General features: G+C 51.1%; 1 protein-coding gene across 2 annotated transcripts in view; it reads right to left on the reverse strand.

Annotated features, from left to right (window-relative positions):
- The window catches only part of DIS3L2 (DIS3 like 3'-5' exoribonuclease 2), a 309,415-nt gene that overhangs the window by 71,553 nt on the left and 219,251 nt on the right, over positions 1-18,611 (reverse strand). For both annotated transcript variants that reach the window (XM_053311493.1, XM_053311492.1), the window contains one exon: positions 18,162-18,395. In XM_053311493.1, the coding sequence (XP_053167468.1) occupies positions 18,162-18,395 (234 nt within the window). The remainder of the gene's footprint in view (positions 1-18,161; positions 18,396-18,611) is intronic.

Here is an 18,611-nt window from a genome sequence, read left to right on the forward strand (position 1 = left end):
GACACTCAAGCTCTCAAAACCAGTTATTTATCTAACAAAAAGAAAAAAAATTTAAGAGGAGGAGATGAACGGCTCTCGCAGCAAATTTTCCATCCCTGGTGTTTTCTTTCAAGACTCCAACCTCAATCCCTGCTCTTGCCCTGGAAAAGCACTCAAGATCTCATTCACAGAGTGTGGGGAAGCAGCAGGGTGATTCTGCATTGAGGGCAGGGAAATAATGCCTGCCATTAATAAGCCCCGATGCCAGCCCCTCTCCTCCTTTCTCCAAGCAGGCAGCACACACGCCAGGGGGCTAGCGGGCTGCACAGGGGCTGGGACTCCCGGGGGCAGAGACAGAGGCCCGGATCTGGTGATTAAATTAGGGGACGCCTGACTACGTCCCAATGGGCATCGTCACTCAAGTGCCGGACAAAACCTGCCGCAACAATGCCCAGCCTAGCCTCAGAGGTCACCTCTAACGTGATTAGCCATGGGCGCTCGGAGACGAGGCTGCTGAAGCGCCAACCACGTTAAAGCCGCCATTATTCCGGGAGGAGGCAAGGCCCTTTGAGGCTTTGACGCACTGCAAATCGAGCACAGAAGCCTGCTCGAGATTAAGTGATGTGCCCAAGGCCATTGACAAACAGGACAAAAAAGAAAAAGGAAAGCAGGCACCCGGGGAGCCCCCATTGACCACGTGGCATTGTTCCCACCTCTCCGCAAGGCCAGCAGGGGGAGTCCCCAGGGGGGGGGCCCAATCTGACAGCCAGGGCACACCATGAGTCCTCCTCCAGCCCTCCCCACCCCCTTTCCACTTAGACTTTCCCGCATGCATTCCTCCAAGGGAGCTGCTGCCTTTGAAGTCGCAGAAAGCCATCTCATCGATCACTGACAGGGAGGTTTCAAAAGAGTTGGAACTGGCTCGCTCCTCTGCAGTGAGAAAGGGCATGGCCACACGGAGGAGGAGGAGGAGGAGAGCCAAGCCGCACTCCCAGCCGCCAGGAGCCAGGACTGGGGGGCGCTCATCTCTGGCCCGCAGGGTAGAAAGCCTGGCTTGGGGTGTGTGTATGTGTGTAAAGCTTCCCAAGAACTCTCTTGCACGTGCTGATTTGCTTGGGGGCTCCCCCTCAGTCCTGCTTCTGGTGTGGTATAGGGTCGCTGCATCCGAGAAACTCAGGAGGACAAGTCTAGCAATGAGGGCTAGGCAGACTCAAAGGCAGTACGACTCTGAATACCAGTGACAGGGGGACAAGGAGAGGAGAGGGCTATCTGCCTCAATGTCCTGCTGGTGGGCTCCCCAGAGGCATCTGGCGGGCCACTGTGGGCAGCAGGAGGCTGGGCTAGATGGACACCAAGCAGCGTTCTCTCTAACAGGGATTCCCAGCTGTTGTTGACTACACCTCCCATAACCCCCAGCCAAAGGCCACTGCAGCTGTGGACGCTGGGAGCTGTAGTGAACAGCCTTTGGAAATCCCTGTTAGAGGCACAGTGGCAGCAAGCTGTTCTAGGAGAAGTATTTTCATGCACTCGCATCCATGCGGAGGTAACCTCTTGCATGGTGCTCTCGGCGTGGGGCTGCCCTTCAGCAGTATAACGAAAGTGGGGCTGGGATCCACAGCCTGATCGGCCAGGCCATAGCTGTGTTGCTAGGGAGGGCAAGGTCTTGTCTTCGACATCACACTACACTTCAGAGGCACTGGGAATGCCCCCAAAGTGAAAGTGAGTGCCCCGTTCTCTGAAGTGCTCCCTGTTCCATGAGCAGGGCCAGCGAGACAGGCGGAGCTGAGGGGTCCCAATGCGTGGAGGAGAGGCTTAGATTTGTTAGGCACCGGGATACATTTGGGGGCAAGCGAAGGCTGTACAAAAGGGAACTGCCCTTTTGACCTGGGGAACTGCCAACAGGAACTGGGTGGTATCTGGTTCGGCAAGTAAAATCTCCTAAGGTGTGAGGAGGATTCAAATGTTTCAGATGAACCAGGAGGATCAGAACAGAACTAGGGGCAGAGCAAACGGGAGCACACAACTGCTGGTCACATAGACTGAGCAAATCCACGTGAAGGTATTGACAGAGAGACCAAATTTCTAGACATGTATGACTTAGAACAGTTGGCTGCGGAACCAACCAGAGAGAAAGTGACCTTGGACTTAATCCTGAGTGGTATCCAGGACCTGGTGCGAGATGTCAGACTTGTAGAACCACTGGGGAACAGTGACCATAGTGTGATCCAATTCAGCTGATATGTGAGTGGAACAGTGGACAGATGTGTTGGACTTCAGTAGAGGAAACTTCTCGAAAATAAGGGGACTGGTTAGAAGGAAGCTGAAAGGGAAAGTCATGAGGGTCAAATCACTCCAGAAAGCATTGAACTTATTTAAAACCAAAATAATAGAAGTTCAGGAGGATACCAGCATGGCTAACAAATAAGAGTCAGGGAAGCTATATAGGGAAGAAGAATTCCTTCAGAAAATGGAAGTCCTGCCCAAATGAAGAGAACAGGAAAGAGCATGAACTCTAGCAAAAGAAATGCAAGGAGATAATAAGGGATGCAAAAAGAGAGCTTGAGGAGCATATAAACTAAGAGTGTCAAGGGGAATAACAAAAACTTCTTTCAAAACATCAGAAGCAGAAAACTTGACATGAAGGTGGCTGGACCCTTAGATGATGAGGACATGAAAAGGAGATTGCAGATAGGCTGAATGATTTCTTTGCATTTGTCTTCACTGCAGAGCATACTGACCAAATACCCGCTCCGGAACTGAGTTTCTCAGGCTTGGAGGCTGAAGAATTGGGCCAATTTGAGGTGATGAGAGAGGATGTTCTAAACTGTCTTGAAAAACTAAAACATAACAAACTGCCAGGGCCAGATGGCATCCACCCAAGAGTTTTGAAAGAGCTCAAATGTGAAATTGCTGATGTCCTAGTAAAAATATGTAATTTGTCCCTACAATCAGGGTTGGTCCTGGAGGACTGGAAAGTAGCCAATGTGACACCTATTTTCAAAAAGGGATCGAGGAGGGATCTGGGAAACTACAGGTTGCTTAGCTAAACGTCTGTGCCTGGTAAATTGACGAAAAGCATACTTAAGCACAAAATTATTAAACACAGAAGAACAGGCCTTGCTGAAGAAGAACCAGCATGGCTTCTGTAAGGTCAAGTCTTGCCTCACTAACCTTTTGAAGCTCTTTGACAGTGTCAACAGGCATGTGGATAAAGGTGGTCTGGTTGATATAGTATACTTGGACTTCCAAAAAGCTTTTGACAAAGTTCCCCACCAGAGGCTCTTGAGTAAAGTTGGCAGTCATGGAATAAGGGGACAGGTTCATGTGTGGATTACTAACTGGTTGAAGGACAAGAAACAGAGAGTAGGAATAAATGGACAGTTTTCACAATGGAGGGGAGTAAGAAGTGGGGTCCCCCAGGGATCTGTTCTGGGACCAGTGCTATTTAACTCGTTCATAAATGATCCTGAAGCTGGGGTAAGCAGTGAAGTGTCCAAATTTGCAGATGACACTAAACTATTTAGGGTAGTGAAATCCGCAATGGATTGTGAGGAGCTCTAAAAGGATCTCTCCAAACTGGGCAAGTGGGCAACAAAATGGCAAATGCAGTTCAATATAAGCAAGTGTAAAGTGATACATATTGGGGCAAAACAAACCAACCAACTTTGCATATACGCTGATGGGAGCTAAGCTGTCAGTGACTAACCAGGAGAAAGATCTTAGGGCCGTGGTGGACAGCTTGTTGAAAGTGTCGACTCAGTGTGCAGCAGCTGTGAAAAAGGCCAATTCCATGCTAGGGATCATTAGGAAGAGGACTGAAAATAAAATTGCAAATAGTATCATACCATTATACAAATCTATGGTGCGGCCACATCTGGAGTATGGTGTAGAGTTCTAGTCACCGTATCTTGAGGACACAGAATTGGAAAATGTGCAGAAGAGAGCAACCAAGATGATCAGGGACCTGGAGTGCCTTCCTTAAGAGGAAAGGCTACAGCATCTCGGGCTTTTTAATTTGGAAAAGTGGAAAATATGGGGAGACACGGCAGAGGTGTAAAAAATTATGCATGGAGTAGAGAGTGGACAGAGAGAATTTTTTCTCCCTCCCTCACAACACTGGAACAAGGGTTCATCCCATGAAAGTGAAGGCCAGGGAATTTACGAATACGCCAAATATGACAAATATTTGAATATGTATATACAGCATTTCAACCAAAATTCTCAAAGCGGTTGATATAGATATAAATAAATAAATAAAATGGGTCCCTTTCCCCAAAGGACTCACAATCTTAAAATAGGACCGATAAGAGGAAGTACTTTTCCACACAGAGCATAATTAATCTATGGAATTCTCTGCCACGGGATGTTGTGATGGCCACTAGCTTGGATGGCTTTAAGAAGGGTTTGGACAAATTCATGGAGGAGAGGTCTAATCAATGGCTACTAGTCTGCTGGCTGTGGGCCATCTCCAGCCTCAGAGGCACAATGCCTCTCAATACCAGCTGCAGGGGAGCAACAGCAGGAGAGACAGGGCATACACATACCTCTTGCCTGTGGGCTCCCCAGCGGCATCTGGTGGGCCACTGTGTGAAACAGGATGCTGGACTAGATGGCCTCCTTGGGCAGGGCTGTTCTCATGAAAGCATCTCATGATGCGGGAGCCAAAGGCCCACCCTCCTTTCCAGCTCCAACGGCACGAGGAGGACACCAGTGTCACACTGCGCTTGAAGCACCTCCAGAACTGCCAGGCAATGGCAAGGACAAGACCCAGTTCAGCAGGAGCAATCTATCTGGATAGTGAGCACCTGACATTTCCACAGCGGAACCCCACAGTCATACTCAACTCACCCCAAAGTTCATACTCCCCACAGGGATCAGCCCTGCTTTGTGTGTGTAACTTCTGGACTCATTAGGCATCTCCCTATTAGCATGTTTTTGGGTTTGTTTGTTTGTTTGTTTGTTTGTTTGTTTGTTTGTTTTAAACCCAGCTTGTGCAGTGTCATGCCTTGAAATGGAGTCATATGTGACCCATATCTGACTCCATATGGAGTCAAGACTAGTTGAAGATGGCCCTGACACGTCAGCTGGCCAGAGCCCATGGCCCTTGTTTAAAGTTCTGATATTTGTTGCCATCTCTTGTCCAAGTCCTGGTGCTGAAGAGAGGTCTTGCTGCTGAACTCTCAACAGCATACTGCCCAAATCTCAGGTCTCCTTTTGCAAAACTACAAAAAAGTTTGTTATGTGTGTGTGTGTGTGTGTGTAGGGAATTTGGTGCCATCTGATCTCATTTGACAATTGTGCTGCTTTTAAAGCCTTTGATGATCATCTGATTGTGCTTCATCGATGCTAGTTCTATTTCATCAGTTGGAAACACAAATATCGGGCAGCAGCGATACAGGAAGATGCTGAAAGGCATCATCTCAGACTGCAGGGGAGGAGGCAATAGTAAATCCCTCCTGTATTCTACCAAAAGAAAACTACAGGGCTCTGTGGGCACCAGGAGTCAAAATTGACTTGACAGCACACTTTACCTTTATTCTGCCCTAGAGAGGAGAGCTGGTCTTGTGGTAGCAAGCAGGACTTGTCCCCTTAGCTAAGCAGGGTCTGCCCTGGTTGCATATGAATGGGAGACTAGAAGTGCGAGCACTGCAAGAGATTCCCCTCAGGGGATGGAGCCGCTCTGGGAGAGCATCTAGGTTCCAAGTTCCCTCCTGGCAGCATCTCCAAGACAGGGCTGAGAGAGATTCCTGCCTGCAACCTTGGAGAAGCTGCTGCCAGTCTGTGTAGACAATACTGAGCAAGATGGACCAATGGTCTGACTCAGTATATGGCAGCTTCCTATATTCCTATGCTTTAGAGCAGCGATTCCCAAGCTTTGTGCCATGTGAGGGATTAATTAGACACAGAGCAGCTCCTGTGAGCCCAGAGTCGCCGCTGCCCACAGAGGCTGCTGCCCTGCTGAGTCCTGGCGTGAGTCATGGCTATGGACCTGCCTCCTTCCCAGGAGCCTTCAATTCTGCTGCTTGCCTGAACCAAGTGCAACTGGATGGCGCAATCCTGCCCAGTGCAGAAGCTCAGCAGAAGGTTCCACCTGCTGAGGAAAGCACTCTGGCAGATGTCACTGCATGGAGCTCACTTTCCGCTTCTCGGGAAGACGCCTGTGGAAACCCAGGGACAAGTCCAGCAGGTAGGCATGGCCAGGCCCACATGTGCAGATGTGTGTGTGACCTGCAGGCGGGCGGGGGGTGGGGGGAGGGACATTCTTCAGTTTTACGGATATTGATAAAATATTTATGCACCACTTTCAAACAAAAGAAGTTAGAGCAGTGCCAGTTGCAGGGGAACAACAACAGCAGAGGAGAGGGCATGCACATACCTCCCGCCTGTGGGCTCCCCAGAGGCGCCTGGTGGGCCACTGTGGGAAACAAGCTGCTGGACTCCTGCAGGGCTGTTCCTATGATCTTAACATGGTCCCAAGGGAGCTCACCATTTTTAAAAGGTGCACATTTTTAAGCAGTAACAGCCACTGGCTGTTGTGCTTCCACTGCGCTTGCAGGGCACAAGCTGTGTTGTGCAAGGAACCGGAGCCGGTGACCAGGAGCAGGAGCCTTTGCTCCGGCCGGGCTGTTGTTCTCCCCCTGCTAAATAGAAGAGAGCCACTGCTTTGGAAGCTGCTTCTGTGCCCTGTTAGCAGGAGTCCGTGCTGCTCCTAGTGAGAGAAAGCAAGCACCACGGGGAAAAATGCTCTTGCCGAGAGGCGGGTACATGTCCATCCTACCGTCTCAGAATGGCGCCACCTAATCCCTGCCCCATTCCACTGCATGTGTGAACCAAGCCATTTGATTGGTAAGAAGAGGAATGCAAGCAAATAATAATACAGTGTAGAATCAATCTCAACTCTGATCAGAGTACCACTTGCAGCAAGGAATACAGACTCTTGCTAAAAAGGGATATGCAGATAACCCCTTCTGAGCCTGCCCCAGAGCGGCTTCCCACAAGGTAAATCCAGCGTCATTAAAACCCAGGAGGAGAGCAAAGGCTCCTGCTCGTAGTCACCGGCTCCAGTTCCTTGCACAAGGGAGGGGAAGGAACAGCTGGCGGGCGATGGGAGAGTGAAGCGGCAATGCTGCTAGCCAATCACTAGGGGGTGCCTCCTGCCCCAGATTTCATCTTGCAGAGATGCACTTTAGCTCTTGGAAGCAAACCCCACATCACTTCACCCAGGGGCAATGACCAGCAAGTTATCTCTGCGGGCAATAATTAAAACAACAATAAATGAGCACATTACATGATGAGGCTAAAGGTAATCAGGTGAGTTGTTCAGCAGAAGGCTCGGGGGGGGGGGGGGCGGTTTCCAAAGTGCCCTAGCTCACTTCAAAAGTTAACAAAAATGAAGACAATGGCCTATTTCTTACAAACAGAAAAGGAGAGGACAGGCTCATGTCTGGGCTATACCGATGCAGGTTGAAGGCGGGGGGTGTCACATGGAGGAGTGCTCCTTCATACCTCCCCCTGCAAAAAACTTTATGCACACAGAAAACAATCATGCCAGGGAGAAAGCTAGATTAGGCCGCATCCCCTGACATGCTACATCCCCCCCGCCCCCAGCAGGGATTTTTGTTTAAATACAGAAGTTTCCATTGTGTGAACCCCCCACAGTCCCTTCGGAGTGGTGCAATCCAGAAACAGGTTTTACCTCCTGCATGTGAGGACTAGAGCTCCAGAGGTCAGCCTAGGACTTTCTGGTGCCCAAGACGGAAACCCCAACCCATCTCCTCCTTATGCACATTCCAGCCTGATACGCCATCGTCTTGCTCCAGGAGTTCCCAAGCTTGGTCCCCAAATGTTGTTGACTACAATTCACATCACATGGGAGTTGTTGTCCAACATAATCTGGGGGCCCAAAGTGGGGCAACACTGCTCTACTCCGCAATGGCTCTCGGGGTGGGCAGGCTTTGCAACATTGCCCTGAAGTTGGGTGGTTTATTTCCCCCCACAGGAATGAGTGGCAGACGATCACAATAGAAGAACACAAAGGGATGCACACAAAGAAAGCCTTGGAGTGGGGTTCAATCCATCTCTGCCTGGTGCCTCTGCCTGTCGAGATCATGCTCGGTCCTGGCTGCCTAACTCCGTTCAGAATTCTCCCTCTTGGAAGAGGGAGGATAGAGCAGAAGATATCAAACTCAAAACACAAACAGAAGGGTCAAGTCATCCGCCCAGCAGATCTCATATTTTTTACCTGGAAAAATGTCCACTTCAAGATGACATTCATCACCACCAAACGAGAGCTCTTACTTTCAGGTCAGAGATCCAGTCTATTGCTCTTTCCTACCAACCCCCCTGGTGCTGGGGGGACATGGTGCAGGCACCAACGACTCAATCCATTCGCTTTCTGGCCATGAAGAAGGTTTGCCACTACTGTGTCACTATTATTATCATTCAAAGTGCTGGTTACCACCTATAAAACCCTTCAGGGTTTGGCGCCTGTGTACCTTCAGGACCGCCTCTCCCGTCCAACTCTGACCCGCCCTGTGAGGTCATCTCGGGTGGGCCTTCTCAGAGTTCCAGGCCCAGGGGAAGTACGTGGGGCCTGGGCCCTTGGGAGGGCCATCTCTGTGGCAGCCCCCTCCTTATGGAACACTCTGCCTCCTGAGATTCATGATGCCACCTCCCTTCTGTCCTTCAAGAAGCTTTTGAAAACTTATTTATTTTGCCAGGCTTTTAGCTATTTGTGTGTGTGTGTGTGTGTGTGTGTGTGTGTGTGTGTGTGTTCCTTTTGGTTCTTGTTTTCATTGATGTTGTTTTAATTTATGTAAACCGCCTCGAGTCTATGGAAGTCAGGCGGTCAATAAATTTGCTAGCTAAATACCTGCCTACCTATCTACATACATACTACTTTCCAACAAAAGTTCTCCAAGTGGTTTTCATAGAAAAGGAATAAAGAAGAAATGGTTCCCAAAGGGCTGACAGTCCCAAAAGAAACACAAAGTAGACCCCAGCAAGAGCCAGGGAGGGGCGCTGTGCTGGGCTCGGATCGGGCCAGTTGCTCTCCCCCCGCTTAATATAAAGAGCACCAGCACCACCCCTTTGAAAGGTTCCTCTTTGCCCAGTTAGCAGGTTCAGTTGGTGTAAAGTGTAGTAAGGGAGGCACAGATGCCTTGGGTGATCCATGAAGGGCCTAATATGGTACCCAAGCCTCACTATGTACACCCCGCTATGTGTAAGATACTAGGAGTCTTGAGCCAAGGATCCCGGGGCAAGAGGGCTCCGGCACCTTACTCCTTGCATCACCACAGCGGTTCCCAAACAGAGGGAATTATAGTCCTGCCTTCTGCTGCACTGCAGCACCATGCATATAAACAGCTTATAAAATGCTTTGTGGAAGCAAATGCATTTTCTCACATTCTCCCCTTGTCCCCCCCTCCCCTCTCTCTCCCACCCAATCCCTCAGGTTTGCAGAGTGCAAGTTCCTTGGGGCAGTGACCTCTTGCTTTCCTATTCTGCTAAGCACCATGCACCCCGATAGCCCTACATACTAACCAAGCAGAACGTTAGCTTTAAAAGGTTTTGGAGATATGCTATTAGAAAGCTCGAAAGCCCTGCCTTCTTTTTCCCAGCTCTCGGTCTCATTACAGTATGCCGAACTTTCACCCCACCCTTCCTGGCAGGTGAAGCAATGCAGCCTTTGACACCCAAGTGTGAAGTTGCCACCTAAGGAAGCCCCTTTCGATCAGCCACGTAGCCAGCTGCAATGAAACCTCAGAAGAAAATGAGACCAGCCTCCTCAGAGCCTTGCCCAGATCTGTGTGGCAAACAGAAGCAACCACAGGCTTTCAAGTGACGTCCATGACCAACATGACCAGGAAAAGACTGGCAGCCGACTGGAGGCCAAAGGGCTCTCTGAAGTTGATTGCATTGTTTCATGGTTTATTCATAGGTGTATGGTGCCCTTCATCCAAGGACTCCAAGACAGTGAGCAACAAATTACAAACTTGTAAGCCGCCCAGAGACGTATGTTTTGGGCGTGATATGAATACAGTATGTTAAATAAATAAGATGAATAAATTAAACAGCAGCAAGCATGAATTGTCCCCTTTGCTAAGCAGGGTCTGTCCTGGTTTGCATTTGAATGGGAGACTTGATGTGTGAGCACTGCAAGATATTCCTCTTCAGGGATGGGGCCACTCTGGGAAGAACATCTAGGTTCCAAGTTCCCTCCCTGGCAGCATCTCCAAGATAGGGCTGAGAGACACACCTGCCTGCAACCTTGGAAAAGCCACTGCCAGTCTGTGTAGACAATACTGAGCTAGATGGATCAATTGTCTGACTCGCATATGGCAGCTTCCTATGTTCCTAAATTCATTAAATGTGCACTAAAATAACAAGCAGCTACAACTATCAAGGAAACAGAGGGCAACTACTCATTATCCAAAGGTCTGAGTAAAAAAGGATGTCTTCACTATCCTCCAAAGGATGGGGAAACCACAACGATCTCATCTGAAAGCAAGTTAAATTGTCTAGGGGCAACCACGGAGAACGCCCTGTCCTGAGTGCTAACGAACGAGCAGGACAGATGTTGCCATGCAGAGCAGCGCCCTCCCAGTCCCCTCCCAGTTGACCAAGTCAGGTGGGTAGATTCAGCGAGGAGGGGGTGGTTCTTAGGATACCTGGGGCCCAAGCCATTTAGGACTTTGAAAGGTAATAAACGGCATCTTACATTGTACTCGGAAATGGGAGCCAATGCAGTGCCTTCAAAATTGTTGTTATAGAGCAGGGATCCTCAACGTTGGGCCCCCAGATGTTATTGGACTTCAACTCCCATAATCCCCAACCAAAGGCCACTGGGATTTGGGATTATGGGAGTTGAAGTCCACTAACATCTGGGGGCCCAACGTTGAGGATCCCGGTTATAGAGGAACTGTGAGCAGCCCGTGATGTCACTCTAGCGCCACGCCGTCCTTGGAAAAGAACTCACTCCTCAACCCTGCTCCACCACCACCATCACCACCACCACAGCCAGGCAGAGACTGCCCTTGTTGCTGGGAGGGTCACTCAAGGGGCAGCACAGCCCTCCTCCCACAAGACAAATCAGTTTCCAAAGCTGGAGCTACGTGTCGGCTGGAGAAGGTAGCTGCCACCCCAAACAGGAGCTGCGCGCGCCGGATTCTCCCTCTCCCGCCTGCCATTCTTTGTTTTGTGCCGCAATGTTGTCACCAGGCTGCTGGGTCTTTTGGGTGGTGGGCCAGGACCAAGGAGCCTGCAGCCCGGCAAGGGGGAGTGATATGGGGGCGGTGTGTGTCTGTGTGTGTCTGTGTGTGTGTGTGTGAGAAAGGTAATGGAAACAGTCACAACCACTAGTGAGAACTGGGAGGTGGGGGTGGGTGGGATGGAGAGAGAGAGCGCGCGCGCACGAAGATGCACTGCTCCCGAGAAGCAGGATGTGGCAGAGGGGAAAGGAGCAGCTGCCGAACCTGCTTCACAAGGTGGTTGTTGTGAGGAGAAACCTAAGCATGTAGTCCACCGCTCTGGGCTCCTTGGAGGAAGAGCGGGATATATAAAATGTAAAAACAAGTGAATATAAATAATTTGTGCATCATCCATTTCTGAGGGGAGGCCACCATGGCTGGGGATGATGGGAGCTGTAGTCAACAATACCGGGGGGCCTAAGGCTTGGAATTCCGCGCGAGCGCGTGGCTCTGACCCAAGGTAGCCAAAGCACCGAGCACCTCCCCTTCCCTTCTCCAATGTGGGGTCTTGCTTAGCCACCACCTGGCAATGCAATTAAAGTGGTGGGGTTGGGGAGGAAGGTCCCTCAATGGCAGCACATGCACGAGGGCCCTGGACGCCGTTCCGGACATCTCCAGCTCAGGTGGACTTGGAGACATCCGAAGCTGCCGTGTACAGGATCAGACCCTCGGTCCATCTAGCTCAGCAATGCCTACACTGACTGGCAGCAGCTCTCCAGGGTCTCAGACAGAGAGGGGGTTTCCCAGCCCTACCTGGAGATGCTGCCATGGAGTGCACCGGGAACCTTCTGCACGTGAAGCCCTAGTCAGAGCAGACAATGCAGAGCGAGAGAGGCCAACGGTCTGATTCAGGACAAGGGAGCTTCGTCTGGTTTCCATGTTCACATGAGCTGAGGTGGAGGGCAGGATTGAGCCAGTAGAGAGTGGCAAGACTGCACACCTGGAAGGTTAGTTCAGTTTTAATTGCATTTTAAGCTAGTATTCCTGGGTTGCTTTTCCATTTATTTTTCCACTGGACAGCATGGGCAAGGCTTGCAGAAGACATACATGCATACACGGAGTGAACGACCGCCGATTGCATTTTAAGGGGAATGCAAAAGCATTCCTGCTTCTTCAGCACACACCTCCCCTGCTCAGTCACGCATCAGAAAACCCACTCACTGCTCAAACTGAATTTCAACTTTAACTTCATTCTAAGGGTCAGAACTTTTAAGTGAGAGGAGATTGCTTCCCAGAAAACCACACTGTGCCTCCTCATGTCAATACCGCACAGCCCCATTCCCCGCCCAGCTTTCTCCCAGGCCTGGCTGCAAAACAGTTTGCTGGCCTCTCATTCCCACGAAGATGCTGTACAGCAGCATCCGGGTGCAGAGAGCTCAGCTGCACTGATGCTTTTTCTAAAGCAGCACTCAAGAGGGCGGCGCATCCCGGAATCTCAGAACCCAGATGCACCTTGCTTGGCAGGAAGGCCAAAGGGAAGCCTGGCCGCGGATAACGCTCCGTTCCAAATCGCTGTGCCGTTCAAGAGCGCTGCATTTCAAAGAGCCGCCGGGGCCTCCCTCCCTGCCCGGTCTCCAAGGAGAATGCACCAGTCCTGAGAACTCACAGGCCTGCTTCTGTGGCCATCCGTCTTCTTCCCCTCCATATGCACTCTTTCTTCACTTTAGAGCTCTTCAAAAAGGAACTCGGATCCGCTCTCCGCAGCACAAAAAGCGTCTTCAGGACATCAATCTTGTGCAGACGGGGTGGCTGCAAGCGCCTTTCATCCGCTTCAGGACCATAACCAAAGGAAGACAACAGAGGCCCAGGGACACCGAGGCCCACGGGGTGTGCAACAGCACTGGGAAGCACAACTAGGAAGAGGGGGGTGGAGAAAAGTCTTCCTTCTGCAGGCACCCCAAGCATCTCTTTCTGCCTCACAACTTCACCTGCAGGGGGAAAGTCAGCTTCTCCGTGTGCTCACGCTCAGAGTTTGGCTTCTGATGATTCAAGAAGCATACAGAGTTGCCTTCTACCGAGTCAGACCACTGGCCCACCTAGCCTCATACTGCCTAGTTAAGAACATAAGAACATCCCTGCTGGATCAGGCCCAAGGAGGCTCATCTAGTCCAGCATCCTGTTTCGCACAGTAGCCCACCAGATGCCACTGGAAGTCCACAGGCAGGAGTGGAGGGCGTGCCCTCTCTCCTGCTGTTACTCCCCTGCAACTGGTACTCAGAGGCATCCTGCCTTGGAGGCTGGAGGTGGCCTATAGCCCTCTGACTAGTAGCCATTGATAGACCTCTCCTCCATGAAGTTATCCAAACCCCTCTTCAAGCCATCCAGGTTGTTGGCTGTCACCACATCTTGTGGCAGAGAATTCCAGAAGTGGATTATGCGTTGTGTGAAAAAGTACTTCCGTTTTCTGGTCTTAAATTTCCCGGCAATCAATTTCATGGGATGACCCCTGGTTCTAGTGTTATGGGAGAGGGAGAAGAATTTCTCTCTGTCCACTTTCTCCACTCCGTGCATGATTTTATAGACCTCTTACCATGTCTCCCCGCAGTCGTTTTTTTTCTAAACGAAAGAGCCCCAGGTGTTGTAGCCTTGCCTCATAAGGAAGGTGCTCTAGGCCCCTGATCATCTTGGTTGCCCTCTTCTGCACTGGCAGTAGCTCTCGGGGGGCTCAGGCTGGGAGTTACTCCCCACCTCCCTGATCCCCTCCACTGGAATTCCAGGGCTTGGACCCTCTGTATGCAAAGCAGGTGCTGAACTATGGAGCCTCATCTGAGTGTCAGTCAGACGTGCAAGGGATCTGTGCAACTGATCAGCTGCTTTCTGTGGCACCAGAAGCAAAACTCACATTTCCTCTGAAACCTGCTCCTGGAGGACTGAAGTGATAAAGACTGTTCTAGTAAAGGGTCACCACCCACCAGGCATGCAGGCCCATGATCCCTGCATCCAGGCTGATGATGCTTCCTGCACCCACTGACACAGCTCTAAGGAGCTGCCCCTCCAATCTGCGCAGACAGCGTCAGCCCAGTGGTGCTCATGGCGCTCAGTGAGGCCAGGGAGATCTGCACCTGTGCAGCACATCTCTGGGCTGCAGCCTAGATCTAAGCAGCGTCGTGGAAAGGGAGGTCCAGGGCCTAGAGGAGCAAGAGGACATCGCTTCCTGGAATGCTTACACGTGTCTGGGGGCTCGGGACTCCACTGGATCTCACCCACAGACATTCCACCTCCTCCAAGAGGAGAAGCTGAGATCTGGAGATGGGGATGGGGAGAAGAGAGGCTAGAGTCAAGACGGGAAGCAAAGATTCAAGAGCAAAGCATTGGGAGCTGGGAGAATCAGTGCACCAGTAAAAATAATTTTCGGTCTTCAGAAGGAAGGAGGGAGAGAGCACAACCACAAATCCTTTAATAGCATACGGGCCTTTATCAGGATGTATCAAAATATAGGCACACAACTTTAGTCCAAATGGACCAACTCTATTGGTCCTTTTGGCTCTATCGGCAGCTTTTGATACTATTGACCACAGTATCCTTCAGGAATGTCTGAGGGGGTTGGGGGTGGGAGGCACTGCTTTGCAGTGGTGCTACTTCTCATGAAGTGCTACTTCTCATGAAGGTTGCAGATGGTGTCCCTTGGAGACTGTTCTTTAAAATCTGAACTTTCGTATCGTGTCCCTCAGGACTCCATACTGTCTCCAATTATATTTAACATCTAATGAGACCACTGGGAGAGAACATCAAGGGATTTGGTGCAGGGTGTTATCAGCATGCTGATGACACCCAAATCTATTTCTCTATGTCAACATCATCAGGAGAAGGCATAACCACCCTAAATGCCTGATGGAGGCAGTAATGGGATGGATGAGGGATGACAAATTGAGGCTTAATCCAGATAAGATGGAAGTACTTATAATATGAGGTTGGAACTCAGGAAATGATTTTGATCTGCCTGTTCTGGATGGGGCCACACGTCCCCAGAAGGAACAGGCACACAGTCTGGGGGTGCTTCTGGATCCAAACCTCTCTCTAGTGCCCCAAGTTGAGGAGGTGGCCAGAGGTGCCTTCTAGCCATTTCGGCTGATACACCAGCTGCGTCCGTTTTTTGAGATAAATTACCTCAAAATAGTGGTACATATACTGGTAACCTCCAGACTGGACTACTGCAATGTGCTCCATGTAGGGCTGTCTTTGTACATAGTCCAGAAACTGAAGTTGGTACAGAATGCGGCAGCCAGGTTGGTCTCTGGGTCATCTAGGAGAGACCATATTAATCCTGTGTTGAAAGAACTACACTGGCTATCAATAAGTTTCCAGGCAAAATACAAGGTGCTGGTTATTACCTATAAAGCCCTAAATGGCTTAGGCCCAGGGTATTTATATCTTCTTCAACATGAGCCCCATCACCCATTAAGATCATCTGGAGAGGTTCATCTACAGTGGCCACCAGCATGTCTAGTAGTTACTCAGGGACAGGCTTTCTCCATTGTTGCCCCTGGACTTTGGAATGCTCTCCCTGTTGAAAGAAGAGCCTCCCCATCTGACAACTTTTAAAAAGTCAATTAAGACACATCTGTTCACCCAGGCTTTTAATTTAACAACACAAGACCAGCTCTGTCTTGGCAAGCATGACTTGTCCCCTTAGCTAAGCAGGGTCCGCCCTGGTTGCATATGAATGGGAGACTTCATGTGTGAGCACTGTAAGATATTCCCCTTAGAGGACGGAGCCGCTCTGGGAAGAGCATCTAGGTTCCAGGTTCCCTCACCGGCATCTCCAAGATAGGGCTGAGAGAGATTCCTGCCTGCCTCCTTGGAGAAGCCGCTGACAGTCTGTGTAGACAATACTGAGCTAGATGGACCAAGGGTCTGACTCAGTATATGGCAGCTTCCTGTGTTCCTTCTTATGTTCCTATTAGACTTACTGTTCTAATATTTTTAACCTTGTTTTAAATTTTAAATTGTTTTAATGTTTAGATTTTGTTTTAATGTATTTTATTGCAAACTGCCCAGAGACACAAGTTTTGGGCAGTATAGACATTTGTTAAACAAACAAACTTGATGTCCTGCCCATCGAGAGCCTGTCAAGTCACCAAAGTGAAGGATCCAAAAGGTGTTCTTAAAAATGTCTACAAAATCCACTCAACTAATTCATCTGAAAAGCTTGGTATAAGGAAATAATCCACCTATTTGACAGGGCAAAGAGGCTCACTTCACACGGGCTGAGAAACCTGCTGCTGACAAAACCAATCCGTTGTCTTCCTTCCCCACAGAAGTGTCCGCTGGGGATTAAACGCAACCCCGGTTGTTACAATCGTTTTTGCAGAACTGAGGAAAGAGTCCCAGAGAGCAGAAAAACGGAGCGCTGAATGCACCCAGACAGAGAGGCAGTCCATGAAATGTGAAAAGGAAGGGAAGGAGAGATGGTTTGCCCGGATAAGATCTTTATCCACATTAGGACGACAGAAAATGTTCACGTAGATTAATGATGGCTGCTGGCCCCGCTTGCCAATCTAAAAACCGCCCTCTTCTCAAGAGCAATTGCTCCAGGCTCTGTTTTCACACGGCAAGTTGCTGAGGAGACAGTGTGTTGGGGGGTGGGGCAGGGGGAAGAGACACCCAATCTGCCCGATCACTGTGACCAAAAGAGCCCTGAGGTTTTGCCCTGCACTGACAGTACAAAGCATATGATGCTGTCTGAAGGGGAGAGGACCAAGCCTCACTTGCATGGCCACAGACTGGGCCTTTTGCTCCAGGAATTGGTCTGCGGGCAGGCCGGGGAAAGGGTCTCTTCAAAACAGCACATTGCTACTGCTGCTCTGGAGTCCACTGACACAAAGGGAGAGGTGCAAAAAAGCTGCTTTAATCCATCCCTGGGGCTGGCAGAGTACCGTCCATGGGGCCTGAACCCGCCCACCCCCATAGCAGGGCCTGCTGCCTCTTCCTTAGCTGGTGGGTCTGAGCAGCAGCAGCAGCAGCAGCAGCCTCCCTGCCCCAAGCCATCCTCTGTCCCTCTCCCTCCTGACCACACCACCCTCACGACAATCGACACCCCCCAGTCCTTCCCAGGGACTCTCTTCCTTCCTCTTGCAACAGCAGCACCGCTAAAGAAGCTGAATCGAGCTCCCCCACCCCCACCCCGCAAGACAGGCCTGAAGCAACTGGACCTGCAGATTCCGAGCAAGGCATGCTCTGGCCTTCCGGACCTCTGTGGCCGTTGGCCGTTTCCATCCCCCTGAACGATGACAAGGCCACCACAGGAAGGCGCCTGGAGAGGGGGTGGTGCCACCATCTGTAGCCACCATAAGCAGAAGAGCGGCAAGCTCACCATGCTGAAGACAATCGAGCCCCCTTGGGTTTTTGCTGCCACCTCCACTCCCTCGCCGGCTCAGCACACCTGCAGCCATGTCTCCGGCACACAGTGGTCTGCCCCACAGACGGCAGGGGTGAAGCATCCCTCTCTTTGGGTCCGAACTGCACGCACAGGCAGCACGACAGCCGCCCTTTCGGCTCCTTCTGCCCACTAGGGGAGACGCTCTCCACCATACATACCCCAGACATAGCTCGCTTGCACTTACGAAGCCCACCACCACCACCTGCTGCTGCTGACAGCACTTCCGAGCATGGTCCTGACAAGCATCATCCAGCAAGCTGGGTCCGTCTGAGTATTACTGTTCCCATCTTGCAGAAGGGGAAGCCTGAGGCTGAGAGGGAGTGCCACTGCCTGGCTATCAGGACCACCCAGTGGGTTCACTTCCTGACAGCTGGCACATCGATCAAACTCTTGGGCTCATTTCCACGCACGGCTGTTTTCAACACATGCCTTTGCCCCACCGGGGCGGCCCCCTCCCCATTTATGCCCCCCTCCCTTCCTCCAAGGAGCTCAGGCCGCTGCTGGGGGCAGGGGGCATCCCGTTCCATCCTCACACGGGGGCAGGTGAGGCTGACCTGGTCCAAGCGGAGGGCACCGTCCATGAAGCGTTGCTTGCGCAGCTGCTGGGCGATCTGGTGGAGGTGGAGGACGGCCTGGCGCACTTCCTCGACCGAGTGCCGGGGGGAGAGCGCGGGGAGCTCCTCGGCTGCAAACGCCCTCTCCGGCTGCTCAATCATGCTCTGGGCGTGGTCGTAGCTGAGCTTGGCGCAGGAGCAGATTACGGTCCGGCCAAACCACTCGTCGAGAATCTGAAACGCCAAGGGGACAACCGAGGGCCGTGAACCACCACTCACCTCCTCCGGCAGCCTCCCCCCTGCCCCGACTCCTGGGGACTGCCTGCTAAAGATTGCTTTTGCTCTCCTGATCATCTCTGGGGCTTTATTTTGTAACTTGTGGCACTTTTTACTGTTCTGTGTTTGATATAGGTTTCTGGAAGCCACCATGGGACTTTGCACATGAAGGTG

Source organism: Hemicordylus capensis, chromosome 3, assembly GCF_027244095.1.
Source record: "Hemicordylus capensis ecotype Gifberg chromosome 3, rHemCap1.1.pri, whole genome shotgun sequence".
Taxonomy (NCBI): Eukaryota; Metazoa; Chordata; class Lepidosauria; order Squamata; family Cordylidae; genus Hemicordylus; species Hemicordylus capensis.